The 26,790-nt window shown below is 61.7% G+C and overlaps 4 protein-coding genes across 19 annotated transcripts; 1 reads left to right on the top strand and 3 right to left on the bottom strand.

Moving 5' to 3' along the window:
- Positions 1 to 593: 593 nt before the first annotated feature.
- Positions 594 to 3,992, bottom strand: CATSPERZ (catsper channel auxiliary subunit zeta). Its single transcript, XM_070565411.1, has 5 exons — positions 3,542 to 3,992; positions 2,965 to 3,307; positions 2,038 to 2,117; positions 1,755 to 1,821; positions 594 to 832 (listed from the first exon to the last, which is right to left on the bottom strand). The coding sequence occupies exons 1-5, from the start codon at positions 3,560 to 3,562 to the stop codon at positions 723 to 725; spliced, it is 621 nt and encodes a 206-aa protein (XP_070421512.1). The 5' UTR covers positions 3,563 to 3,992; the 3' UTR covers positions 594 to 722.
- KCNK4 (potassium two pore domain channel subfamily K member 4) lies at positions 3,992 to 11,494 on the bottom strand. Of its 3 annotated transcripts, none has more exons than XM_070565389.1 (7): positions 11,204 to 11,494; positions 9,474 to 9,739; positions 6,460 to 6,583; positions 6,172 to 6,332; positions 5,835 to 6,021; positions 5,208 to 5,347; positions 3,992 to 4,663 (listed from the first exon to the last, which is right to left on the bottom strand). In XM_070565389.1, the coding sequence occupies exons 2-7, from the start codon at positions 9,660 to 9,662 to the stop codon at positions 4,277 to 4,279; spliced, it is 1,188 nt and encodes a 395-aa protein (XP_070421490.1). In that variant the 5' UTR covers positions 9,663 to 9,739; positions 11,204 to 11,494; the 3' UTR covers positions 3,992 to 4,276. The 3 variants fall into 3 exon arrangements, with proteins under 3 accessions (XP_070421490.1, XP_070421489.1, XP_070421491.1); XM_070565388.1 differs by lacking the exon at positions 11,204 to 11,494 and adding an exon at positions 10,972 to 11,092; XM_070565390.1 differs by lacking the exon at positions 11,204 to 11,494 and adding an exon at positions 9,944 to 10,747.
- A 1,301-nt stretch (positions 11,495 to 12,795) lies between these two features.
- GPR137 (G protein-coupled receptor 137) lies at positions 12,796 to 23,595 on the bottom strand. Of its 12 annotated transcripts, none has more exons than XM_070565381.1 (8): positions 23,316 to 23,595; positions 15,341 to 15,719; positions 15,209 to 15,258; positions 14,277 to 14,502; positions 14,016 to 14,165; positions 13,762 to 13,890; positions 13,514 to 13,632; positions 12,796 to 13,247 (listed from the first exon to the last, which is right to left on the bottom strand). In XM_070565381.1, the coding sequence occupies exons 2-8, from the start codon at positions 15,695 to 15,697 to the stop codon at positions 13,088 to 13,090; spliced, it is 1,191 nt and encodes a 396-aa protein (XP_070421482.1). In that variant the 5' UTR covers positions 15,698 to 15,719; positions 23,316 to 23,595; the 3' UTR covers positions 12,796 to 13,087. The 12 variants fall into 12 exon arrangements, with proteins under 12 accessions (XP_070421482.1, XP_070421480.1, XP_070421477.1 ...); XM_070565379.1 differs by lacking the exon at positions 23,316 to 23,595 and adding an exon at positions 16,815 to 17,433; XM_070565376.1 differs by lacking the exon at positions 23,316 to 23,595 and adding an exon at positions 16,815 to 16,948 and having other exon boundaries at positions 12,796 to 13,141.
- BAD (BCL2 associated agonist of cell death) lies at positions 17,448 to 26,723 on the top strand. Of its 3 annotated transcripts, none has more exons than XM_070565412.1 (4): positions 17,448 to 17,574; positions 17,866 to 18,060; positions 25,421 to 25,611; positions 26,226 to 26,723. In XM_070565412.1, exons 2-4 carry the CDS (start codon positions 17,874 to 17,876, stop codon positions 26,349 to 26,351), a joined length of 504 nt encoding a protein of 167 aa, XP_070421513.1. In that variant the 5' UTR covers positions 17,448 to 17,574; positions 17,866 to 17,873; the 3' UTR covers positions 26,352 to 26,723. The 3 variants fall into 3 exon arrangements, with proteins under 3 accessions (XP_070421513.1, XP_070421514.1, XP_070421515.1); XM_070565413.1 differs by having other exon boundaries at positions 17,517 to 17,760; XM_070565414.1 differs by having other exon boundaries at positions 17,528 to 17,620.
- The last annotated feature ends 67 nt before the right edge of the window (positions 26,724 to 26,790 follow it).

Here is a 26,790-nt window from a genome sequence, read left to right as displayed (position 1 = left end):
AGCCAGAGGGCCGGCCCCAACGAAGGTCCCGCCCCGCCGCCGCCGAGCCTCCGCGGCGCACTTGCGTACGCGCCGCCGGGGGGCGTGGCCAGAGGAGGCTCGGAGAGGCTCCGGGAGGGGGTGGGGCCAGGAGCGCTCTTTCGTAACGAGGGGGGCGGGGCGCGCTGTGCGCGAGAGGAGGGGGCGAGGTCGCTCAGTGGCCGCAGCTGCGGGACTGGAAGAAGATATACATATGTAAATTAGGGGGCGGGACGAGCGGGGAGGCTAGGATATCTGCATATGCATGAGGGGCGGGGCCTAGGTTGCTCAAGCTTGAGGGGAGGCGCTGCCCCTTTCTCTTTCTCCCCTTCCCCCAAGAGATCATCATCGGGGCACTTGGACCGCAGACCCAGTATCCCTCCCCACAAAGCTGCTGATTGGGAGAAGCAGACCTAAAACGTGCAAGAAGTCCTGGATTTCGAGTCCCGGGAAGGCGGAGCCGAAACGGCCCGGACGGAGAACGCTCAAGGTCACTGCGGTGACTGAGTGAAGGTCACGGGGAAAGGCGGGGCCGCGTGCGTCCGCCTCACGCGGGCAGCCACGCACTGACTCGCTGACCATGCACAGACTCTTTTATTTCTCTAGGGCCCAAATTCCACGTGGACAGGGTCGAGCTTGGGTCTGGGAACGGGACAGGGACCGGGGCCGGAGTCGGGCCGTCACTCGAGCCCGAGGCGGTGCTCTCAGTGCGCCGAGACGTGCAGCCTCTTGTTCTGGCGCCTCTTGAGCCCCTCGATCTGTCGCTGCAGCTGCTTGGTCAGGAAGTGGTCCCGGCCAATCCCCGACCGGTAGCCTGGAGGGCAGAGCTCCGTTCAGGGCAGGGAGCAGGGGCATGACCTCCCCAGCAGCGGGTGCCTCATGTGTGATTCGAGGAACCGCGGGTGATTTGGGGTAGCAGGGGCGCTTGGCGCTCGGGTCTGTGTTAGTTTGGGGAACTTTGGATCTCCAAAGTACTGAGCCTTGGCCGGTTTTGTTTATTTCAAACGGTCAAGTCATAGATCTGTGCTCCAAACGGGGATGCAGAGCAGGATAGGGATGTTGAGGTGGAGAATGGATGAGGGCATGGTTAGAGAAGATGTTGCAGGCCTGAACCTTGCAGACACCTCCTGGACCGCCTACTCTAAGCCATTAGCCAGGTCCCCTCCCCCTTCATATCATAAGCAGGGCAAACCAGGGGAGGTTTACTCAAATAATCCACTGTCCAAAGGCTCGTCACAGCACCCAGGGAGGGGGCCAAGGCCACACAAAGGCCCAAAGGGCAGGTGGAGAAACAGCCTTAGAAAAGCCATATCAGCTAGAGAGGGGCTGCACTAAGGCTGGAGCTACACCCTTGATGGTCACCCCATGCTCTCCCCAATGGGTCTCCAACATTTTACTTTTTTTTTGGTGGAGAAGATTAGCCCTGAGCTAACATCTGTGCCAGTCTTCCTGTATTTTGTGTGCGGGTCGCCACCACAGCCTGACTTGACAAGTGGTGTAGGTCCACACCTAGGATATGAACCCTCAAACCCTAGGCCACTGAAGCAGAGCACGTGAACTTAACCACTATGCCCCGGGCGGTCCCCTGACTTTTTTACTTTTCGTGGGGCTCCTGGAAACTTTGTGGGTGGTCAGGGAATCTCACGAAGCTGACACAGCCCGAAACCCCACTCCCACAGACCCAAGCCCTGCACAGTCCCCCAGGGTCTGTAGCGGGAGCTGGGGGTAGGGCTCACTCCGGAAGGCTTTGGTGAGGATTTCCAGAGCTTCATTCTCCATGAGTTCTATCAGGGGCAGTGGCAGCTGGAGAGGCAGCAAGAAGTTCAGATGTCCAAGGGACCCCAGCTGTGCTCACAGCTGAAGTGCCTGCCCCACCTTCTCCCTCCAGCCCCAAGACCCCCAACCAACCTGCCTCCACCCTACAAATCACCTCCACCCCTTCACCCCTGCAACTCCCAGCTTGCCCGTCCCCCACCCCACTGAAACCCCTAGTCTCCCCCCCCCCCAGGTGCCTCCAACCCTGTTGTGCTGCTCCATCCAGTAGGCTCGATGGTGTGTGTGCTTCGCAATATTGAACGATGACACTGAGGAAGGCTTTTCTGGGAGAAGAGAGAAGAGAGATGGGTCATCAGCAGACTGCTGGGTCTTCCTAGGAGCAGAGGAGATAGGTAGGCATGGGGGAGGGGGGGAGACCAGCTCCAGCTGCCACCTTAGTGGGAAACATAGGACAGTGGTTTACAACCCTGGGCTTTATTGTCCCACCCACCAAGGTTCCACACTGCCCCACTGTGGGAGGCTTAGGGACAGTGACAAACTTTCTGACCCTCAAGTTCTTCATCTATAAAATGGGGTCATCAGAATGGCCCCTTGTGGAGGTTGTGAAGTTCAAAGGTGATCGTGCAAGGGAAGCCCATGCCTGGTACACAGCAAGGACTCAATAAATGGCAGTTATTATATTGTTATCGGCTCCAGTTCCGTGACGAAGGACGGGGGAGGGCGGGGCGGGGCGGGGCGGGGGGGGGGGGGGCGGCGAGTTCAAAACAGTGCCCAGCACGAAGTACTTATAAATTGTAACCAATGGTTAAATGAATGAAGGACAAGCACCTCCTCAACCAGCTCAAATCCATAGACAAGGAATTAACTCCCTCCTCTCAACTCTCCCGGTGATTCCATTAAAAGCCCGGGTCCTAGCGCGCAGCCTTTGCCAGTTTTTTGGCGCGTCTCTCCAGACCACAGACCATTGTATGACGCCTGCCCGGTAGGGGGCGCTCCAAGAATGTCCGGTTGACTTAAAGTTTGCGAGATGAGCGCTGGTGATGAACCCCTCCCAGGGAATCCTGGAAAATCGGATCCTACAGCTGCCCCTCATTTTACAGCAACACAAATTGAGGCCCTGGCCAGGCCCCTGGGCTGAGGGCGCCCACCGCCCAGTGAGGCCACACTGACCGGTCCTGGACTCGTCGTCGTCCTCTACATGGCTTCCCACGGAGCTGTCGAGGCGCATCTCCAGCTCCAGCAAGGAGTGCTCATCCAGCTCCTCTTGCTTGAAGCTGTCCTTGTCCTTTCTGTCCTCCAACGCTTCCCAGCTGGCGTCCCAGTCGTGGCCGGCCGTCTGCTTGCGCCACCGGCGGGTCCTGCTGCTCACGCTGCTGCCCTCCGAGTCCTCGCAGACATCGGACAGCGCCACGTTCAGCTTCGGCTGCGACAGCGTGGCCGTGGTCCATAGATTCCGGATGTCCTGCTGGCTCGACTTGCCTGAGGCACGGTGGCCCGAAGACTTGTCCAAGGCCTGTGGGCCACATACAACAAGGGAAGCCGAGGGTCGCGGGGAGTTGGGAGGGGAGGAGGAGCAGGCTGGGGGCGGGGATCCTGAGCCCTGCCAGGGCCAGGACTCCGTGGGGCGTGGGGATTGTTGGGGGCTGCCCGGAGCCAAGGCTGAGCGGGAGGATAGCCAGGGGCCCAGGTTGGACCTAGGGTGAGTCTGCGGGCTGACAGGGTGAGGGGGCCCGCGAAGAGTTCTTACTTTCAAAGGCTTGTCCTCCATGGTTCTGCCCCAACGGACCCAGTCGCCAGAGGCCTCGGGGCGAGGAGGAGGGGGTCACGCTCCAGGAAGGGGGAGGGGCAGGGTCCCGCTCCGGAATGGCGATGGGTGTCTCGCGCAGGGAAAGTTCAAGCTACAGACCCCCACACCAGATGCGTTTCTTTGCCCCACCCCGCCCCCCAGCCCCCTAAGAGCTGTGCTGAGCTTGGAGATGCACAGCCCATCTTCGCAGATTCCCATGCCGGACCCTACCCGGTGGCCTCCAGGCAGAGACGCCGGCCGGAGCACGGCCAAGAGGGCTACGCCTTGAACGACGTGGGTGCAGGAGCGGGGGCTCGGCGTGGGGGTCACGGGAGGCCTGACTCGCCCCGGAGGTGACCAGACGCTAGCACTCCCACACCCACGCGTCCCCCGGAGCCGGCACGCCCGCAGTGGTGCAGACTGTTTTCATTTATTGATGCAGGCTTTGAGGCACAGGCGTGAGGTGTGATGAGGGACGGGCCCAGCCAGGACAGCGAGACACAAAGCCTTGGGGGTCTGGAAATGGAGGAAGTGAGGAGAGGGCCGGGAGCAGGGGGAGGCGGCCGACAAGCAACCCGCAGCCTCCTCCCCAGGCTTCAGTCCGCTCGAGAGGGCTCTTTGGTCAAACAAGCAGAGCATGCCAGGGAGAGAGCACGAACGAAGCCCTTTGAGAGGCCCGGGCCTGGGGTCCTGCCCCTAGTCGGATACGCCTTTGTCCCGGGCGCGCCCGGGGCCCCGGGGCCGCGCAGGCTTCCTCGGAGGATTGGGGGGGCGGCGGCGACCCCGTGGCGCGCGGGGCAGCGCGCAGCCGCGCTCGCTCTGCGTGTCCGATGACTCGTCGATGAAGGCCAGGTTCTCGCTGGGGTAATCCAGCGCCGAGGCCGTGGGCGGGGAGGGCGGCTCGGCCTTCTCCGGGGGCGCGGGGGACAGGGGCCTGCCGGCGGGCTGCGCTGGGCACGGCAGTGGAGGCAGCGGTGGCCGCTCCTTCTCCGGCGGCGGTGGGGCGGCGGGCCCGGCTCGCTGGGTCACCCGCGCCGTCACGGTGCCGGTCCAGCTGGCGGCCTGCGCCGTGAGGCCACCCATCTGCGCGAGGAAGAAAGGCCGTCCTCGACCCGGGGTCTCCACTGCGTCCGCAACCCCGGAAGCCCGCCCCTTCGCCAATCAAGCATCGCCCCTCTTTTCCACCTGGTCCTACTGCCTCAGCCCGCCCGAGGAGGGACAGGCTCATCACCCAGCCTCATGCTCTCCCCTCCTCCATGGCCCCGAAGCGCCCTCTTCTTCAGGACCTTTTCAGGAAAGAGCCAGTTTTATTTCAGCTCTCCCTCCGGCGCCCCAGAGACCTTTACGCCTCCATCCAGCTCCTCAGACGGTCGCAACGAGCACGGCGACAAAATGGGCTTCCTGCATTTTTATTTGCTAAATCTGACAACCCTATCTGACAGCAGAGATGGAGTCACCTGCAAACCTGAGTTTATCCCTTTCTCGCCCGCCCTGTGCACAGTGGGGCTCATTCAGTCCCTTCCTGGCGGAGCCCACACTCTGGAAGGGAGGCAGGCTGGTCAACCAGCTGCCAGGTACCGCGCGGCAGCATCACGGCCCAGGCCCGGTGACTACCGGGGGCGCCTACCTCTGCCCGGGTGCGCCGGGACACTACTCGCAGCCAGTTCCCGATGGTGGTGAGCACGGAGGCGAAGTATGCCAGGCCGAGCAGGATCCAGAACCACACCAGCGGCTGGTAGGCTGCTGAGTTCTGGTTGGGGCTGGCGCCTGGGGTACCACGGGGAGCACAGAAAGAAGCTGAGTGTGGGGCAGGCGGGGAGCCGGTGAGCCGCTAGTTGGCTGCCCACTTCCCAGATCATTGAGAGGAACCACCCTCCCCAGGGCAATGTGTGTGAAAGAGCCTGTAAAAGCATGCAAGAAGATGAGTGTGCATGACTTGAAGTTGTGCAAGATAAGAACATGCAAGTGGGGTTGCTCAAGTGCAAGAATGTGAGTGTACGTGAGCGGTGCACTTAATATATGTGGGAGCATGCATGGGGGCGCAGCCATGCAAGAATGTAGGTGTGCATGAGGTGTTGCATCCGTGCAAAAATGTGAGGGTGCATTCCGTGAGTGGAGGTAGGGGTTGGAGCCATCCGACTGTGCGTGTAAGCGCACAGTTGCCATGTGGAATTTGGAGGGAGATGCAGGCGTGCTCAGCCCCTGGCAGGAATGAAGTGGGTAAGGAAGTGCAGCACGAGAAAGGTGGCCTCACCGGCCACATAGTCCCCGAAGCCCACGGTAGTGAGCGTCACTACGACAAAGTAGATGGCCTCCAGCTTGCTCCAGCCCTCCACGTAGCAGAACACAAAGGTGGGCGTGAGGACAAAGAGCAGGCAGCCGACCAGCAGGAAGAGCACCGCGGAGAGCACTCGCACCAGCTCTGGTGGCACATGCCACTTCTGCAGGGAGGGGCAGTAGGCAGGACAGAGGAGTCGCCAAAACCTCCACTCTCACCCCCACCCCCTCGTCCAGGAGCCTGAGCGCCAGGCTCCTGCGATCTCGGGCCGCGTTCACGTGCCAGCCCAACGTAAGGGCGAGGGGCAGCTCACCAGGAAGATGGCTTCGATGTGACCAATGCCGCGGCGCAGGGAGGAGCCCAGCCGGTCCCCGACCCCTGCCAGCAGGATCCCGAACAGCGGGATCCCCACCAGAGCATAAAAGATGCAGAAGATGCGCCCGGCATCCGTGCGCAGGGCCGCGTTGCCGTAGCCTGGGCAGAGGGGCCGTGCAGGAGGTCTAGGGGCAGCCTGACACCCCCCTCTTCCCGCTGTGCCTTCCCCCAGGAGACAGCCCCGCTGCCCTTCGACCCCCTCTGCATGCCCAGCCTCCTCCCCCACCGATGGTGGTGATGATGGTGCCTGAGAAGAAGAAAGCGCTGCCCAGGTCCCAGGCTGAGTGGTTGCTGTTACTGGTTGAGTTGGTGTCAGGGTTCGCACCCCCTCCCAGGGCATCAGCCACTTCCTGCAGGACAAGGCGCAAAAGGAGGAACCTCAGCCCTTCCCTCCTGTTCTGGCCACCTCCCGGCCCTCCAGTCTCCAGGGTGCTTCCCTTCCTACCCCTCCCATCTCTCCCTTTCCCTCTGGCCTCCCTGAAGGCAGTCCCTCAGAGCAGACCTTGCCGACTGGGTGGCCCACTTTTGTTTGACCTCCGCACTGTCTTAGAAACATTGGACTTCTCGGGGGCCCCCAAATTTCGCACAACAGAATTCCAGTTTTACAGTGGTCATGAGCACAGACTCTGGGTCCAAATTGCCCGGGTTCAAATCTGGGTGCTAGGTGACCTTGGGCAAGGTCCCTCCGTGCCTCAGCTTCATCTGTCAAATGGGGCCCATGATCACAGCAGCGACCTCACAGAGCGGTTGGGAAGAAGTCAGTCTCTTACAGCATAGTCTGCAGTGCACATTTGTTAGGTCGCTCCCCACCTAGCTCGGTGATTTCCAGCTTTCCACAGATCCCACCACTCCCACTGCCCCTGTGAAAGCTGTCTGAGTCCCTTGCCTTAGGAAATCTGGTGGAAGTCAGGGACCCTCCCTCCAGGAAGGTTCATACACCATCAATAAATTTTGCATCCAATTTTACCGAGGTTCATGGACACCTGAACCCCTGCCTGCCCCACTGAAGTCCAAGCCAAACCCTGTGTTATATAGTAGGTACTCAATAAAGATGATTAAATTAATGAGACGGCCACGCGCCTGCCTCTCTTGCCAGCCTGCAGGTCCCTTACGGGCAGAGTCTGTGTTTTGAGAGAGCCTGTCCACAGTGACAGAGGTGAGGGGATAAGGAGGAGGGGGTGCAGAGGGGCCCTTCCCCCAGGAGCACTGAGTGAAGGCACAAAGGTAGTGGGTGTGGTGGGAGCCATAAAGCACCTCCCCTCTCTTTGACTGCAGCCCTCATTAGCAAGATTAATCTGCCTAGAATGACTGCTCAGAGCCTCCAGCCGTCTGCAGGACAGGCTCCAAACTCCCCAGCCCAGTGTTGAAGCCATTTTCCAATCTGGCCCCAACCTCACTTTCCCCAGTCTTCTCTCCAGGGACTCCCATTTGGGAAGCCAAGTGACAGTGACCTCATCCCCAGATTCTCCGAGACGATCCCATTGCCTGTGATTTTTTTTAATAAAGCCAAAAAGTGAAATGTATGCTTAAAAGTGATTTTATTTTGCAACACTTTTCCAATAAATTCACTACTTAAGGGCAAAAAAAAAATACTTTGTCATCCTGTGTGTTCTAATTTTTACTTCAAATGACTAGGCATCTGCGAAATCCGAATTCTGCACAACACTGAGCTTTCCAGCTTCCAGCTTTGCTCATGCTGCTCCTCTGCCTGCAAGCCTCTTGCAACCCAATCACACATCTTTAATTTCTACCCATCTCACCTGCCTCATTTCAATCGCCAGCTCTTCTCAAAGGCCCCCGGCATCTCCCCCCTTGCCCCCAGCACCTAGCCCCAGAGCCCAACCCCAAATAGATGTTTAACCCAGCAGGGAGTAAGGAAAGCTCTTTTTTTTTCCTGCTGCATCCTACAGTGATCTTTCTCTCCATTGATCTGTCCCCTCGCCTAAGATGTGACATCCTCCAAGGCAGAGCCTGCATCTGTTCCACCCCGATATCAACTTTCCTGCTTACCCTATGTTGGATAACACAGCACCTAGCACACAGTAGGGGCATAATTGCTGCAGGACCAACTGGGGAAGAGAAATAAAGCAGGTGTCACCCACCCTTCTAGCTTTCTATCCAAGAAAAAAGCAATTCCATTGTGAAGATAAAATAGGTCAGATTCCTTCCCTCCCTCTGCCCTGTGGTCTGGCCACACACACTCTCCTGCCCAGGCCTCTCTGAGACTTGCTTGGCATTCTGGAAGTGTCAGAGGCAAAGTCAAGTGGCCTGTGTCCTGACCCCACCCACCCTCATCTCTGCTCCTGTTCCTGCCCCCTTGGGAGTCTGCTGGGTCACCGAGACCTCCACAGTGATGGCTCCTCCCTCCAAAAGAACAGGCAGAAAAGAGGGGTACTCTTTAATAAAGTAATGAACGTTAATTTATTAAAGTTGAATCTTGTTTTTTTTAATGTGACGGTGACTCAGAAATCAGAGACAGCCACAGAGGGGCTTCCCTGAGAGTCCCCCAGAAGGCTGAAGCTTAGCACTTTCTTTAGTCACTGGACCAAAGCAGACCCCATCTTGCCCTCACTCTAGCCTCCACATCATAAGCACGTGTTCTGGGGGGAAAGGTTGCTTAACCTGGCATCCATGGTGGCATGGACCGCCTTTAGGGCGTCTTGGAACTCTCTGGAATCATCTGTACATGTTTATATGCGCACTTTTCCTTGCCGGTAGGGGAGTGTTCACAGTGTTCTTGGGCTTCTCTAAGGCATCTGTGACTTCAAAGAAGTATAGGAAGCAGTGTAGGGTTGCCAGATTTAGCAACTAAAAATATTTCATGGGACATATTTATATTTAAAAAGTATTGGTTGTTCTGCTGAAATTCACATTTCACTGGGTGTCCTGGATTTCATCTGGCAATCCTAAGCCCGTGAGTTAGATCTGCGAAAATGTAACATATTTCATGTGCTACAGCGATTTATTCATTTCCTCCATCAGGCGTTCCTTTATGGAACGATCATCACACGCGGAAGGAGATGGGCCAGGAGGACAGGCCGAAGCCAGGCACAGCAAGGAAATAAATGGCCCCATGGCCGCCATATTGAAAACAGAGGCCTGGATCCCGGCGTCTGCCCTGCAGCCTGCCCTCAGGGGTGCCGATCTGGAAGCAGCACCCCAGCACACGGCCCCACCGGCATGCAGCTAGTGCCAGGGGGTCATGGGTGACGGCAAAGGGGCTCTGGCCCACCCACGCACCTTGATGAAGAGCCCCAGGTCCGGGTCGCTCACACAGGGATGGGCTCTCAGGAACTTCTCTCGGACCTCCCCCAGCTCCCTCTGAGCCTGCTGCTCGTGGGGCTGCTCCAGGGCCTGGAACACCAGGGCACCGGACACCAAGTACAGCAGGACCAGCGCCAGCAGGGCCAGTAGTGTGGTGCTGCGCATGGCGCGCCCAGGAGCCCGGCCAGTTCCACTGCCCGCCTGGGGAGGCCGGGCAGGGGGCTCCTGGGGAGCTGCGGTCACTGCGGGCAGAACCAGGGATGCTGTGATCAGTCACCTGGCCTGACACCCCTACACCCTCTTTCTCCAACCCCTACACACCCAAAGGTCCTTGGAGCCCCCAGCCCTGCCGCCCACAGACGTCTTCTTCTCACATCCCTCCGGTTGGACACTGGGTACTAGGACACACCCAGTCCCCCCCACCCCACCTTTGTCCTCCCCCTTACCTCCACTGCCCGGCCCTCAGCCCCTGTGCGGGGACTCCAGGGTGTGAGAAGAGAAGAGGGCACCAGAAAGGGAAGGAAGGAGAGTGGAAGGGAGAGAGACTGAGCCTGCTGAGGGAGAGGCAGGGCGAGCAAGGAGAAGCCGGGGCCTGGAGGGGGCGTGGGGAACCAGCCTTCCAGGAGGAGGCAGGGGGGCGCGGAGACGCGCGAAGGGAAAGCGGGCAGAGAGGCCGGACTCGGACCGCGCCGGGTGAGGATGGGGATGGCGGGTCCGGCTCGTCCGCGGCGGCTGCGGCAGCATCTTCGCGGCTTCTCCCTCCCCTCCTGCTCTCCCCGATCCGCTGCTAGCCCCGTTGGGCCGGGTGGGGACCCTCCATGGTCCCCCAGCTCCCCGCTGGGCTTTCGAGGAACCCAGGGGCGGTCCCGGTCGCTGCGCAGGGGCGAGGCAGGGCGGGGGGAAGGGAGGGTGCTGGGTTCTAAGAAGGAGCAGGGCGGGGGCGACAAAGGCTGGACCAGTGCAGCATCCCCCGGGACAGCTGTCAGCCCCCGGGACAGCCGGCGGCCGTGCCCACGCGCACACACGCGGGCACAAAGACCCGCGCGCCCGTGCTCCACCCTGCGGCTCCAGCCCGCTGCCCAGGCAGCACGCACACACTCCACCTGCACGCTCTCCAGACTCCCGGCCACACCGGACCCCCAGGGGCGTGCGCGCCGGGCCGAGGCAACCCAGAGGTCCACGCACACGTGTGCACCCCCTCGCGTACACACAGACCGCGGGCCACCGCGCAGCGCCTGCCGCCCAGACGCACTGCACAGCCGCCGCTCGCTCCCACCGCCTCCCCGCGTCTTCACGCAGACGCCTCGGAGCGTGACGGGCGGCGGGACGCGCGGCCGCATCACTCCCGGAGGCGCCCACGCGCGGGAGGGGGGCGCCCCGCCCGGCCGGCGGCCCCCCGCGCGCCCCTGCCCGGACTCCTGCCCGCCTCCCCGCGCCCGTCTCCGCGCGCCCGCCCTCTCCGCCCCGCACTCACTGTCGGCTCCGCTGCGGCTGCGGCTGCGGCCCGGGCTCCCGCGCGGCCTCGCCGGTGCCGGCTGGGCCGCGGAGGCGGCGGCGGCGGCAGGGGCGGAGCGGGCGGCCGCCGGGGCTGGGACCCCCCCCTCCCGCCGCCAGAAGCCCCCCTCCTCCGGCGTTTAACCCCTCCAGCGCCGCGCCTCCCTAGGTGCCGCGCCCTCGCCGCCGGCGCCGCCCCCCCAGCCTCTTACCTGCGGCCGCCCAGCCCCCCAGTCCCGGCCGGTCCCGGGAGGTGAGTGTCAGAGGAATCCGAGAGGGGTCGCCGCTTGGGTGGGCCTGGAGTCTCAGACCAGAGCCCTGGCACTGCCCCGCCGGCCAGCCAGCGTGGCCAGCGGTAAGGCCCCGGCCTGGACATCAGCCGGCTCACCTCTCCGGCCAGGCGCCACGCTAAGCTCTCAGCATCTCCCAGGCCCACTGCCGGACGGAAGGGCCCTCAACTCCCCGCCCCTGGGGACAGCCTGGCCTTTGGGCGCAGCACTTATGAGAGACGAGACCCCGTGGGACAGAAGGGTGGAGGATCCACTGAGGCAACCTGGAAGTGGCCCAGGTGGGGTTGGGACGCAGCTCTGGGAAGTCATGCTGGGGCTCCTCCTGCGCCGACTCCTGTTCCCCATCCCTTGTCTTCACCCCTGCGCCCATCCCAGCATGGAACTGGTGCCAGCACTCCCTCCCCGACTGCCTGAAGAGCCAGGGCCCTGGTGGGTCCTGAACTTCACCCCTCTCTGCCCTTACCCACTTTGGACCCCATCTCTCCAAAGACCCTCCTCTTGCCTAGGGTCCTCCGCCCTAGGTGGGTGGTTTTAAGCTGGGCTCTAGGGCTGACCACCCTTGCCAGTAGGGGGCCTAGGCAGCTTACCAGACTCTCTGGAGTCAGCCCTTTCTCACTCACAGAAAAGGGATGATTAATTGTCACCTCAGGGTGCGGTTCTAGGCATTAAAGAGGTCGGTATTTGCAAACGCTCAACACAGAGCCTGGCACCCACAATAAAGTGCCCTACAAATGTTAGCAGTTTTCCTTTCGACAAAGTGATTGTCCAGCTTCGAGCTGATTCTCTGAGTCTCAGGTCCCTCTCCAGTAGCCCTGAAGGCCTGCTGCCCAGGAGAGTTCCAAGTTAAAGGTTTCAAGACAGGCTCAGTGCTAGGCCCCAGGGACTCCGAGGAGCTGGGACAGCCAGGTGTGTGGGCAGGAGACAGACCCCCTGATAAAGGACTCCCAGCCATGGCACAGATCTGCCAGGGCTGTGGCAGTAGAGGGCGGTGACTGTGCTATTAGAGGCTCCCAGGACCACCAGGCAGACTGTGTGGGGGCAGCCCACCCATCTGGCCAAATCCACACCTGGTGGGGAGATAGGGGTTGCTCAGTCACCGGCCAGCTCCTCCTCCACAGGCCCTGGACCAGCCCCTGGACCTGAAGGCCAGGTTGGACATGATGATAAGGAAACAGGGTCTCCAGAAGTCCCAGTCCACAGGGGGGCAAGAGGTGTAATAGCCACATAACCACGGGGCCATGGGACCCAAAAGGGTGGACACGGTTCCCGGACCTGGAGATGGAAGGCTTCCTAAAGGAAGTGACATTTGGAACAGATCTTGAGGAAAGAGTAGAAAGTGTTCAAGCGGGAGGCGCTGGAGTGGGAGCAGGGCCCTTCCTCCCCCTCAGCCGGCAGGGTCCTCCCTCTCCCTACCCAGCAGCCCCCTCCAAGGGCCAGTGTCTGATCAGCCTTCAGCTAAACAGGTGACAGGGTGAGAAATGCACAGCAGACAACTGACAGCCAATGAAAGGACGTGGGGCACAGACACTTTATTGAGTGGCAAATGCAGGAGAGGTAGGTGGCTCCAGTGTCGAAGCAGAGGTGGCAGGTCATGCCAGGGTGCTGTGGGCATCTGGCAACCAGGGCCACGCCCCCATCCTAGGGGACGGCAGAAGCTCACTACGACAGGAGTAGCAAGGAGCCGGCCAGGGGAGGAGGCAGCCACAGCCCCCAGAATCCTGGGCAAGAAGCGGCAGATGAACTTGGCACAGAGGCCTAGGGTGGGAGGACTGGGGTGTGGGTGTTCTGGGGGGAAACGGAGGGGGATCACGTCTGTGGGGTGGAGTAGAGACTGTGGTGGTGGCTGCCTGGTCCCAGCACCTGGGAGAAGAGCAGAGGAGTGGTCCGCGTCTGGCTGCCCCCGCACCAGCCTGGCTCCCGCCCGATGGCGCCGTACCAGCTGCCGGAGCCTAGGCTGCCCGACATGCTGCAGGCAGAGAAACAGGGTCAGCCCCAGGGCAGTGACCAGGGCCACATTCACAAGAGCTGGGGGAGGGAGGGCCTTAGAAGAGAGCCCAGTGACCCAGCCCTCCAGGACCACAGCTTGAGCCCTTGAGACCGTGGCAAACTGCATCTTGGGGCAAGACGTAGAAAGAAACCAGAGGGGAACTCACCTGGTACAGAAGGGAACTGAAACCTATAATGGGGGGTGGGGGGAGCCCAGGGGTCCCGAGGCGGGGCCAGGGCTCCTACCTGGTGCTCTCGCCCCGGCTGTGCTCCCAGGAGCAGCCCTCATCCTCGCAGTGCCCGGCCCGGTCGAAGAAATAGGAACGGGAGCCAAAGACCTGCCCGTTGAGGATGCGGCTGGTGCTCTGGGGGAGGAAGCCGCCATGGATGCTTCCTCCTGCCCCCGACTGGCTTCCCACAAACCCCCCCACCCCCCGCCCGCCCCGGGGGCCAGCCCAGGATTCCCAGAGCCACTTCTCTCCACTGGCCCTCACCAGGTCCTGCGGGGGCCGGTGCACCCGGAAGAAGCCCACCAGCAGGGTGGTGGGCAGCAGCTCCCACACAAAGAGGATGAGGCCAAACACCAGGTAGCCCTTGTTCCCCAGGTCATTCACCAGGTCCGCCTGTGGGAAGGCAGGGCCTGGTGCCAGTCCGCAGTGGTGCGGTGGGGCACCCGGACAGGGCCCAGGCCAGCAGGGGGCCAGGAGACACGGCTACTAAGGAGGCAGCAGATGTGCCAAATGCCCACCTGGTCAGAGACGTTGTACCAGTCGTAATCAAAGGCGTCCAGCCGGCTCCGGGGGGCCAGGGCTAGGGCCGCTAGGTTATAGCAGGCCCGGCTGGCATAGAGCAGGACCATGGCGCCACCCATCGCGGCCGCCTGACACACACTGGTCCCCTGGCACGGATGACAACAGGGGACCCTCAGGGAGGGGAGGCTCTAGCCTCCTCTCTAACCTGAAGACCCTGCCCAGAGACCCCAGAGGACACCCAGCACTTGTGGCCCTACCTTGGCCTCCAGGTAGATGCTGGTGGTGGGGGCCCGCCGGGCGACAAGGCAGAGGCAGGCGGCCAGAGAGAGGGCGCAGATGACAAAGAGGGAGTCGCTCACCAGGACTCGCACCAGCAGGAGGGCCCAGGGCTGTGCCCGGCGCCGGCGCGACAGCACAGCACAGAGCACATTCACCAGCAGAAAGAGCAGCGAGGCCCCCACGAAGGCCCCTCGGACGGCCAGCCTGCGGCCCACAGGACAGTCAGCCCCAGACGACGGCCCTGGGTGCTCAACCACCCCACCTCCCCCAGGAGGTCCTCGGCCAATCAGAACCAATTCAGTCTGAAGACTGCCCCTCCAGTCTTACAGATGGGGAAACTGAGGCCCAACGAGGTCAGATGGTGACTGACCGCTGAAGGAGCACTGGACTGGGAGTCAGAAATCTGGGTTTAAGCCCTGGCTCTGCCTTCTGCCAGATCTCTGAGCTTCAATGTGTTGCTTTACCCTGCGGGGCCTCAGTTTCTTCATCTCTCAAATGCCGATAGTAATAGCCTCAGGGGTAAGTTGTAAAAATTAAAGACGTTTGTGCAAGCTCTTCATAAACTGGAAAACCTTATACAAATGACAGGAGACTCGCTGCCCAAGGTCACCCAGAAGTGCAGCCTGACTTTGGAGCTTCCAAGGGCTACAGCCTCCGGCTTTTCCTCCATCATGGATGGCACTGGCACCCTCTCCCCTCAGTCCGTCACGACTGTTTCTATTATAATTGCCCTTCACGCATGCAACGCCTCTGCTGAGCCATCGCCCCAGGTGCCTAACTTCTCCAAACTCTTTCACAAACGCTCCTAGGGCTGTCCTTGCCTCAGCCCTACGAGGGGGAAGGGATGGACACCAGGCTGCTCCCCGCCCCTGGCCTGGGGGCTGAGCCCACCAGTGTCCCAAGTACTTACAAGCCTCGGCTCATCTCTGGCCGACGCTTCGCCTTGGCCTTGAACACCACCTGGGAGCAGAGATGCCCATCATTCCTCTGGGCTCCTGGAGCTTGCCACCCACCGCGCACCCCGACCCGTGACCACGGTTACCTGGGCAAAGTAGAGGTTCATAAGCGTCAGTGTGAAGAACTGGAGGCAGACAGGGCAGCAGTAGAGAAGCCAGAAGGGCAGGGGCCCCAGGCGGTTGGCACGGGGGGTGTCTCGGAAGTAGAAGGAGAAGAGGGTGGTACGCAGGGCAGCCCAGAGCAGACAGAGCGCCAGGAACACCGTCTGGTAGCTGAGACGTTTGTGCCCATACAGCAGCACCAGCCAGAGCTGGGCATAGACGGAGAAGAAGAGGAGGGCGTAGAGCGTGGTGTAGGCCGCAGTCAGCCCCAGGGTCACGGCCGGGGGCAGCGCCGGCACCAGCCCAGCCGCAGGCACCAGGCCAGACAGGTTACTCTCCATGTCAGGGAGGGAGGCCTGAATCCTGGGGACAGAGATGGAGGAGCTGGCAGGGGGCCAGGGAAATAAATACGGAGGGGTGGGAGGTGCGGGGTGCAGAGACGGAGATGGGGAGCTCAGGAGGGACGAAGTTGCGCCTCACCGGGCCCTCCCCCCTCAGCAGAGGGGCCCTTGCCCTTGCAGCGGGGCACGGGCAGCCTGGAGCGTGCGCCCCTCACTCAGGGGCATGGAAGGACAGTCTCTCCTCTCCAGGGTAGTGGAGGGAGGTGGGGGGTGTCTCCCCTGGGCCACCCCAGAGTCGGGGTGGGGGAGCGCAGAGCCTGAAGGAAAGAGGTCCCCGGTCGCTCGAGTCGTCCCGACAGGAGGGGGAGAGCCGGCCGATGCCCGTGGGCTCAGGGCAGCGGCCGCTGCAGTGGGCGTTCAACGCCCGGCTCTCCCCCTCCCCAAAGGGGGGCTCTCTCCCCTCCAATGATCCGGATGGGGAGGGCCTCTGCCTTCAGTCTTCGGGATTCCAGACGCTGCCTCCACCCCACCCCCACTGCGTCCACGCTCCAGCCGCGGGGGGCGGGAGGAGGCCGACGCCGGGTCCTCAGGCCGCCGCTGGGGGAGCCGGCTCCGGTCGCTGGGACCCGGGGCTCCGGCTCCCCGGCTCCCGCTGCTCCGCCCCCTCTTGCGCCTGCGCGGGCGCCGTTCGCTACGCAAATTGCGCAGGGTCTGGCCCCGGCTGCGCAGCCGGGCGCCGCGCCCGGCGCGGAGCCGTTCGAGAATGGGCGCGGGCTACGCCGCCGGCGGGCGCCCGGGGTTACGAGAGGCGGCGGGCGGCCGGGACGCTGGGGCCGCGCCACATCCGGCGGGCGCCCGGGTGGGCCGTGCCCGGGGCCAGCGGCCCGTGCTGGTCTCGGGGGCCGCCAGTCCCCATGCTGCTCTTCCTCATCCTCAAACCGAGTTCGCGCCTCCCGGCTGGGGGCGGCAACGACTTCCCCTCACCCGGTCCCTGAAGGAAACTTCCGCCCACAGCCAAGATGGCCCCCGGGCCCCGCCCCCTGGGCCTCGCCGCTGTCCCCGCAGTCCCCTCGCTGCCCGCCGCCCCACGCCCTGGCCGGCCGCGGCTCCCGCTCACCTGGCCGGCCGCCTGCCAGGCGGCAAGCCCCCGCGAGGTCTACGGTCACCCGCACAGGGGACCCTGTCCCCTCTCCTGCGCCGGGGCAGCCATCCCGCCAGGGAGGAGGCTCCCTCGCTTATCTCCAGGGCTCCCGCGCTGGCACGGGGAGGGGTGCCCCTGCTGCGGGCGGTGGGAGGCTCCCACGGGGGGAGGCGGAGGGCGCGGGACTTCCCGACCCGGCCACCCTTCTAGATGGAACAGTGACAGTAGCAACGACAGTCGCATCTGGCGGCTGAGCTTCAGTGACGGCTTTGCCAAGTGCTTTCACCCACAGGAATCACCACTCGGTTTATAACGCTCACTGCCTCCTGAGGGAGGTGTCATTGTCCCCCTTTTACAGGGGTAGGGACTAAGGCCCAGAGGGGCCGAAGGACTTGTCAGCAGAAGCTGGTCTCCAGGTTCCCCATGGGGACCCCAGAGAACCCCTCCCCTGCTCCCACACACGCCCAGGGCACGAGGAAGTCGACAGCCGAGCATCCGGAGACGAGGAGGGGACCCAGGAAGGAAGGCGGGGGGCGGAGAGCCGGTCCGGCGGCGGGGGCGGGGCCCGGGCCGGGAGCGGCCCCGCCTCCCGGCCAGCCCTAGTGACATTTCGAGAGCTCATTGGGCCGGGTCGGTGACAGTTTCCGTTGCCCAGGCAACTAGGGCCGGGCTCCCTCTGTGTTAGAGGGAGGCGGCGGCGGCTGGCCCGGGTCAGGGCCTCCAGCTCGGGCTTGGGGTGAGACCTGTGTGCGGTCACACGGGCGGGTCAGGCCTGGGCCTGGGTAGGGGCCTGGGGCTGCGCCACCGCACCAGGGCTCCGAGAGGAGATTTAGGTCCTGGGTGGACAATCTGAGCTTCCTGCCCGGCCAGATTCAGCGGCCAAATGGGGGCCTGGGAGGCAGGGCTGACCTGGGGCTCTAAGGTGGGAGAGGGGGCCAAAGGAGACTGCCTTTACCCTCCTACCACCCCCACCGGCCACCGTTTGCCCGAGAGCGTGGCCTAACTACCTACCATCTTGCCCCTACAGCCCAGAGCATGTTCCAGATCCCAGAGTTTGAGCAGAGTGAGCCAGAAGACTCCAGCCCTGCAGATAGGGGCCTGGGCCCCAGCCCTACGGGGGACTGGCCCTCAGACCCGGTCAGGCACCAGCGGACAGCCCCAGGCCTCCTGGGGGAAGCTGGTCACCAGCAGGGGCAGCCGGCCAGCAGCAGCCACCATGGAGGTAGGCACCCCCAAACACAACCACTTGCCTGCCCACCTTGCCCTCAGGCCAGGAGCTCCCCGCACCCCGGCCACCTCCACACTCACTGGGTGACTTTGAGTAAGTCCCTAACCTCTCTGTGCCTCAGTTTCCTCTTCTGTTAAAACAGAGCAGTTAATCAGCGCCATTGCAGGGCTGTTGGGATGATTAGCAGGAATATATAGGAAGCAATTATAGCGCCGGTGCTGAGTAAATGCTCAAAGAATGTGGCTGTTAGTGAAGGGCCAGGACAGAAATCTGAGAGGCAGGCAGTGAGCCAGAAATGGGAAGTGACTTGCCTAAGGTCACACTTGCTTGGCGTTTCCTTTGCTAAGAAGCAGGGCTGGAAGGCTCCACATTGCGAGGTCCCGGGCTGGTGCTTTCCCTGGGATGGGCCTCCTAGTCCCTAGAATGTTCCTTCCCGCCCTGTGGCTCACAGCCAAGCCGGGCCTATCCTCGCAGGTTGCCAGGGGCGGGTGAGCTCAAGAGGCAGACAGCCCTCCAGGGCAGTGGGTCTGTGTGGGGGTGGGGAAGCACAGGCCGCCCTCCAAGCTCCCCAGGGAGGCCCAGCGCCAAGATGGCAGGATGGGCACTGGCCCGGGAGGGCAGTGGGCATTTCTTGGGGATCCCACCTCCCCAGTGCCCAGCACCAGCCTTGGCCCCTGGAACCACCAGAGAGATCTTCTGGGAAGAAAAATCATGGCCCTGGCCTGCTGAAGCCTAGATGGCCCCCTCCTGAGGCCTCCTCCCCAGGCCTCTCCCACACTGTCGGAGGAACTCCACCAGCCTTAACTTCCAGATCTTTGCACTTGCTGTTTTCTGCCCCCCTGCCCCCACCTGACTGTTCCTCCTCATCCTCTGTATCACGTGCTTAATACGTGCCACGTGCTGGTGCAGCTGCCAGGGGCACATCAGTAACAGAAGAGATAAAAGTCCTTGCTCTCGTGGTGCCTACACTGTCGCCGGTGGGGGTGGGGGGGGCTGGCAAGCCATAAACCAGAAAATGACATAGCGCGTTAGAAGATGACACGGATGACACGGCTGGGGGCAGCACGCCAGTCTGGACTTTCTCATTTGAATTCGGGGTACCGGGGGCCTGGGGGAGTGACTTTAAAGGAGGTGGTCAGGGTCGCCTTGCTAAGAGGCAGTATTTAGGCAAAGGCTGGAAGTGACCAGGGGGATGGGTGGGGCGAGCCACGCAGATATCTGTGGGGAGGGAAGGGTGCATGCAAAGGCCCTGGGGGCAGGATACACCCATCCAGGCCAGTGAGGGCAGGGGAGGGAAGCTGGAGATGCATTGAGTTAATGGGGGGGGGGGGGCAGCCAAGCAAGGCCTTGAAGGCCGAGGTAAGGACTTTGGCTTTACTTTGAGGGAAAACATAGGGCTTTGAGCAGCTGCAGGGTGATCTGAGTTTGGCCTCAAGAGAATCCTCAGGGCCTCTGTGTTGAGTCTGCAATAGGCAAAAGCAGTGGCAGGGCCGCAGCCTGTGTGAGAGTCCCTGCGAGGGAGGACGGCTTGTGCTGGGGCGGTGGCAGTCCAGGTGGTAAGGAGCTGGACTCTGGGTTTATTCTGAAGGTAGAGCTGGCAGGATTTGCTGCTGGACTGGATGTGGGGGTGAGGGAAAGCGAGGAGTTGAGGATGGCCACAAGGAACCTGGCCTGGACGCTCAGAAGGACAGGGTTGCTCCTAAGTGACATGGAGCTAAGGGGGACGGGGAGGATCAGGAGCCCAGCTGGGCCAGCCAGGTTAGAGGTGCCTTGTGGCATCCACATGGAGATTTCTAGAAGGGATGGGTCTGCGCAGGATTCAGGCACATGCGAGTTGTCACTCACTGGTATAGTGTTCTCTGAGGCCCAGGGAGCCAGTGTGGACAGGAGGGGACCTGGGCTGAGCCTGGGGCTCTAGGCTTCAGAGGGTGGCAGAAGGGGAGGCGCCAGCCCTGGGGTCTGAGAAGGTGCGAGCAGGGAGGAGAGAGGGACCCAGAGCCTGCAGGGCCAGCCTGGTCAGGAGTGGAGCGCTGAACCCGGAGATGGTCCTGCGAGGGCCGCTCGTTGGAGGCGGGCTCGCAGCGGAGCGCTGGAGTTGACAAGTTGGAGCCACTGCCGTTTTGATGGGGAGGTGAGCGGGAGACAGAAGGAGAGCCCACTCTTGGCAGCTGCTCCGGTAAGGAGGAGCTGAGGGGTGGGCGGCAGCCGAAGGCCCAAGGAGAGGCAAGGAAGGGTGGGTTTATTATTTTTTTTAGGATAGAAAGGGAAAAGAAAAGAGCATCTTGATAAGCTGATGGGAGTCACCTGGGAGGGAGGGAAATACAGATGATGCAGGAGAGAGGGGAGACTTGCTGGAGAGATGTCCTTGAGTGAGAGAGGGGTCTGGTGCCCAGCGGAGGGGCGGCTCAGCTAGGGGCAGGGCAGTGGACATGGGGGGGAGAGACCTCGTGGAAACTAGAAGTTTCTGTCGTGGGTGCTTCCAATTTCTCGGTAAAAGGAAGCCAGGTCATGAGCCAGGGGTGAGGGTGGGGGCCAAGGGGAGAGAGGAGCAGGTGGGAAGTGGTCGTTGCTCTGAAGCGCGGGAGTGCCAGCAACGTCAAGGGCGCCACTGGGTCTGTGGCTGTGAATTTGAACTGGGGGCACGGCTGCGCTTCTCTCCAGCACACTGGCCACACCGGGGCCAGTGGGAGCCAGTGGGTGGGCGTCAGCCAGGGCTGTGTTTGTCTCGGCGCCGTGAGAGGGGTGGGGGCGTGAGGGTGAGTGCAAGGGAGCAAACAGCTGGTGCGGGGTGTGAGTGGGAGCGTTGTAGAGTCAGGGTACCAAGGGAGGGAGCCGGACAGGTAGGAGATGGCGGCGAGCCCGTGGGAGGCTTGGGATGGTTATTGATGGTGACAGGCCTAGGTCCTGCCCATGGGAATGAGAGTGAGGGGAGGGGTGGAGAAGGAGGGCGAGGGACGAAAGGCTAGGAGGTAGGAGGGACCACTCTGGTCCCCTGAATGAAGTAGGACAGGAAAGGTGATGGGGAGAGTGGCAGGGAGCTGAGTAACCTCCTGCACAAACTGGGGGTGCGACCTGGGCAGGGGCTGGTGGCACAGCTGAGAAACTAGATTTGGGAACGGGGGGGAAGGATGGTCTGGAGCAGCAATAAGGAGCCATGGGGACGTCTCTCGCAGCCCCAGACCCAGCCATGAGGAGGGCTGCACGGGGCAGAGCCACCATTCAAGAGGACCGCACAAGATTTCTTAAACTTTTGACTTAGTTTTCAAGGTCTAAAAAGCAAGTCACTTTTCCATAAAAGATCCACAAGTGCCAATGGCCTGCCAGAGCCACAGGGCCATTGTCCCCTCCAGATGGGCAGGGCCCCTGCCGCCTGGCCCCTTCTGGACTGGACTGCAGGGGTCCCCAGGGCAGGGACTGTGGCCACCCTGTGTGCCGTGGCAGCCCCAGCGCAGAGCCCAGTGCCTGTGGGGCGGGCAGGTGCGTGGTGAGCTGCGGGGCGTGGATGGCAGCGAGGGGGGAAGGACACCCAGTGGGAGAAGCAGCCCAGCGCCGGCTCTGCGCCAGGCTGCAGGGTTCAGACGCCACTCCACCCTGTTAGCAGCTTTAGCTTGAGCAAGTTAGTTAACGCTCTTTGCCTCAGTTTCCTTATCTGTAAAACGGGCATAGAACCAGTCCCACTTCCTAGGGTTACAGTGAGGATCTGGTGAGTCGATAGAGGAACAGTGCCTGGCACAGGGAATCTTCGCTGTTACTATTACTGCGACTGTCGTTGTTATTGTTTCTATGAATTGGCCCAGGCTCTGAGCAGTCCTGCGGACTGCCACTCATTCAGCGGGGACAGGGACGTGAAAAACCAATGCCCCCTCATGGCGGACAAGTGAAGTATAGGTTAGAACCAGAATGGAAGGGCCTTGCAGACCACGCCGAGGAGTTTGGGCTTTATCTTATAGGCAATGGGGAGCCATTGAAGGTTTCAGGCAGAGGACAGACATGGTTGAGTTTAGAGAAGGGGTTGTCAAACCACAGCCACAAGCTAAATCCCTCTTTTTTTGTACAGCCCATGAGCTAAGATCGGTTTTGACATTTTTAAATAGTTGTCAAAATTCCAAAGAACACTATTTCCTAACACATGAAAATTCTATGAAATTCAGATTTTAGTGTCCCTAAATACAATTTTAGTGGGATATAGCAACACACAGTCATTGCTGTCTTGTTTATAGTTTCTTTCAAGTTCTAACCACAAAGTTGAGTGACTGGCAGACTTTGTGGCCTGCAGTGCCCAAAATATTTACTGTCTGGTTCTTGACAGAAGACAGTCTCTGGCCGCTGCTGGAGAGCGTTTTCTGACCTCGTCAGCTCTGAGCAAGATGGGGTATGTTTTTGCAGGCCGCTAAGGGGCTTTTGTACCCCAAATGGTTTTAGGGTGCACAGGGAGTCCGGGCAGAGGCCTGCAGGTGCCTGACGCTGACAGGCAGCCAGGCCTGCTCAGGGCAGGGGCCGCACAGCCACCAGGCTGGGGGCAGGCAGTGCGAACACCTGCATATGGTAGGATCCAGACCCAGCCCCGCCTGGGGGCCAAGCGCCACTGCCTCGAACAGGCTGGAGCACCACCGTTTTCATGAAGTGTGCAAAGATGCTCACGGAGGCCTGAGCGTGCGTGTGTCCAGCCCCACCCGCTGACCCAGAAGCCCAGTGGGTAAGAAGGCAAAGCTGTGCTGGGGCCTGGCGGCTCTGTGGGAGGATGGCCGAGTGGGCACCCACCCGTGCTCACACCCAGACCGGAGCCACGCCCCCTCCGCCCCCGCCCCTCCCAGAGTTGGGAGGCCACCTCTGCCCTGCCCAGGGCCCCTGGGGCTGAGAGCTCATTGAGGGTGGTTCCGGTTGGGGATGTCTGCCTCCCCCAGGGAGTTCACAGAAAATCCCTCAGGTTTTTTCCAGTAAATAGAAGGACACTTTTAAAAGTTCAGTTTACAAAAATGAGTGTCATTTAGACAATGGCTGGCTTGGTATCGCCAAATCCAGGCTTTGGTGAAAATCCTCCACCCCCCAGGATAGGCTCCTGGGAGGGCTGGCACTCACAGAAGGCCCAGGGGTGCCCTCCCCAACCTGGGCCCCCAAGGTGGCCCGTGGTGCTGCTGGAGGGAGCTTGGGGCATGAGAGTTAACACACAGGCCCCGGAGCCAGACAGGTTGGGTTTGGATCCCAGCTCTACTGCCTACCAGCTGTGTGACCTCGGGCAAGTTACTTACCCCCTCTGTGCCTCAGTTTTCTCCTCTGCAAAATGGGGATGGTGAGTAACCCCTCATAGGGTGCGATGAGGACGTAATGAATTAACACACGGGAAGCACTTCCACCCTGACACGGTGACTGCTCTTCTCCTTGTTCCGATTCCTGGGCGATGGGGCCGTTTCCGGACCAAATGCCCATCTGCACGTCACTCACCTTCCAACTCTTGGGCCTTGCCTGTCAGGTGCAGTGGGTGTGTGGATCCTTAGAGCTATTGCAGGAGGGTAATAGCTGACGTTGCCTAAGCACTTAAGTGGCCAGGAAGGGTGTGCCAGCTCTGTGACCTTGGGAAAGTTCCCGACCTTATCCGTGAAACAGGGAGAACTTGGTGTCCACCCCACTGAGAGCTTCGAGGCTTTAGGAGGTGAAAGGGGCAGAGGAGGATGCTCTCCTTGCCTCCTTGGTTCCCAGGGGGTCCTGGGAGATGGGGGCTGCCCCCATTTCATAAAGGAAGACACTGAGGCCCCAACGGGTTAGAGAAAGAGCCCAAGGTCACCAAGCAGGAACTGAGTCAAGGGGGCCGCCTGGCTACGGACCCCTGCCTCACGGCCCAGGCCCCACAGACCTGGAAAGCCTGCAGACAGGCCTCTTCTTACCAGGGCTCCTTCTGTTCCCGGCTCCTCCAGCCCCAAGCCCCAATCCCGGCTCCTGACCTGGCTGCATGTCCCCACGGCCGCCCCGTTCCTCAGGACTTCATGGTGTCCCTGCCTGACCTCAGGCCTGGGCTTCGGCGAAGCTCAGAGCAGCCCGGCGCTCTGCCCACTCTCAGCCCAGGCCTTTCGCCATCCAGCCCTCTCTTCCCTTCTTGTGACCTTGGGCAAGTTACTTCTCTGGAGCTGGGACCCAGGGAGACCCTGCAGCCCCTGGAGCGGGCCCACAGGGCTCTGCGGAAGGTCCTCTGGGGGAGGACGAGGCACCGTTATCCCCTGACTTCAGAACCTGGCCTAAATCTTACTTCCTCCCAGACGGCTTCCCTGATGGCCGCCGAGCAGGCCCCCTGCACTCGCTCCGCACTGTCTTTCCCTCTATTACTCAGCTCTGGGTTTGTGCTCCTGGGAGTGGTTCTAGGTCTTGGGTGGTCTGGGTAGGGGGGTGGGCTTAGGAGGAGAGGGGGCCCGGCATGCAGTACAAAGGTCAGACAAACTCAGGGGACAGGGGAGGGGCCTCTCTGAATAGGGACCCATCATGCCCCGCAACCGACAAAGCACTTCCACACTCTTTATTTTGTGTGACTGGGAGTGAGGTCCAGGCTTATCCCACAGAGGTGAGGACATGGGCTCAGAGTCGAAGGGGGGCTGGACAGCGGAGCTTAATGACTCATCTTGGGCTCTGGATTCCAACAAACCTCCAGGGGCTTCCAGCTGCAAAGCTGCACAGCTGTGCCGCCCTGGGCAAGCCTCAGCCTCTCTCACCTCTGGCTTCTCATCGGTAAAATGGAAGTGATGTTAGTGCTCCCCTCCCAGATGCTTAGGAGGGTAATGAGGTCATGCCTGGGGCCCAGCACAGAGTGAGTGCCACCTAAAAAAGTCAACAGACCGTTGGGGATATTTTCTCCAAAGTGAGTGCTGTGGGCGGTGCAGACATGTGGCTGCCAGATGCTTGTTCTCCAGGGGCCCAAGGTCTCTTGGGACCACCAGGGTGAGACTAATGGGCCCCCCAGGTCCCCTGCAGAGCTGGAGTTGAGGCCTGTCCGGCTGGGGCAGGGCACCTCCTCATCCAGGGGACGGTTTCCTCTGCTGGAAAGTGGGGACAATGAAAGAGCTAACCACCCAGGGGCTGCTGGGAGGCCTCATGGTCTGGCACTAATAACTCGTTCTTATGCCCTTATTTTGTGCCAGGCACAGAGGAAGGTCATTTTATACACTAAGGGCCTGGCCCATTATTGGGGCTCAATTAAGATTTGTGGGATTAATGAGAAGTTAATTCAAATCTTCACAAAGGCCCCATGAGCTTCCCTGGATCCACCCGAGGGAACCGGGGCTCCGAGAGGTACAGCGACGTGCCCACACACATCAGCGGGCCACTGGCGCTGAGACGCCCGGCGCCCTACCCCCGACCCTCTCCGCAGGCGCTGGGGCGGTGGAGACCCGGAGTCGCCATAGCTCGTACCCCGAGGGGACCGAGGATGAAGGGATGGAAGGGGAGGAGCCCGGCCCCTTCCGGGGCCGCTCGAGCTCGGCGCCCCCCAACCTCTGGGCTGCACGACGCTACGGCCGCGAGCTCCGGAGGATGAGCGACGAGTTCCAGGTCTCCTTCCAGGTGAGCGCCGGCGCGGCGCACACGCCCGGACCTGTTCTCCCAGGTCACCTCCCACTGGGCTGTCCCATCCGAGTCCCAGTGCACGTCGGGACTGACGTCTCAGGACCCTTCCCCTCCCATGGGCCTGTCCCCAAGTCCCAGGGCATGCTGGGATCTGTAGTTCCAGGACCCCTCCCCTCCCACCGGCCTGTCCCCGAGTCCCAGGGCATGCCGGGATCTGTAGTCCAGACCGCTCCATAGAAGGCCAAAGCTCCTGGGGTCCCCAAATCCTTGCAGCGCGAGGAATGCTGGCATCTGTGCTCCCCACCCGCCCCTTTCGGGTATCTGGGGCCCTTGGCCTCAACTTCAGAACCACTTCTTTAATTCTCGAGTGGCGGTCCCATTTTCCAGGTGCTAGGTCTCCAGCTCTGGTGCTAACATACAGGGTCGTAGGCTCTGCCCCCGCTCCCGGCGCGGAGTGTCTGGGGCCTAAGCAGTCCCATTCCTAAAGGCCCAAGCAAGCGACCTCCCGTGCCTAGGAAAGGGTCCGGGTACAGTGCATGCCGGGAGCTGTGGTCTTTTATCTCCCCGGGAGACGCTAACGTATTTAATCCTTTCCTCCTCCCACCCCGAAGGCACTTCCTCGCCCGAAGAGCGCGGGCACAGCGACGCAGATGCGGCAAAGCCCCAGCTGGACGCGCGCCATCCAGTCCTGGTGGGATCGGAACTTGGGGAGAGGAGGCTCCGCCCCCTCCCAGTGACCTTCCATCCACACCCCGAAACCCCCGCTCCCGCCGCCGCTGGCGGCCATCCTGGGTGTGGGCGGAAGTCCCTTCCGCAGGCCCTAAGCAAAGAGAGGATCCATTCTGTCTCCTTTGGAAGGAGGCGGTCTGACCCGAGGCCGACTCCCTTCCGAGCGTGCGAGGACCACGGAGGGTGCGACCCCGTCGGAAGCTTTTCCGCCCTTACCCGCCGGAAGTGGCCCCGTGACCCCGCCCCCGCGCCGGGCTGCCCCAGGCGCCTGCGCCAGGTTGCGAGCCGGGGTTAACCCCGACCTCCCCGGAGCCCTTCCCTCCGCGCGGGAGCTGTGGGCCGACGCGCCCGAACGTGCCAATAAAGTTCTCGTCCGTGTGGCCGCGTCTCCTCTGTCGTCGCCGGGGACTTTGCGGCGGCGAGGGCGTGCTGGCACCGACAGTTTCA

This window comes from Equus przewalskii, chromosome 11, assembly GCF_037783145.1.
Source record: "Equus przewalskii isolate Varuska chromosome 11, EquPr2, whole genome shotgun sequence".
NCBI lineage: Eukaryota > Metazoa > Chordata > Mammalia > Perissodactyla > Equidae > Equus > Equus przewalskii.
This window is presented reverse-complemented; position numbering and strand designations above follow the sequence as displayed.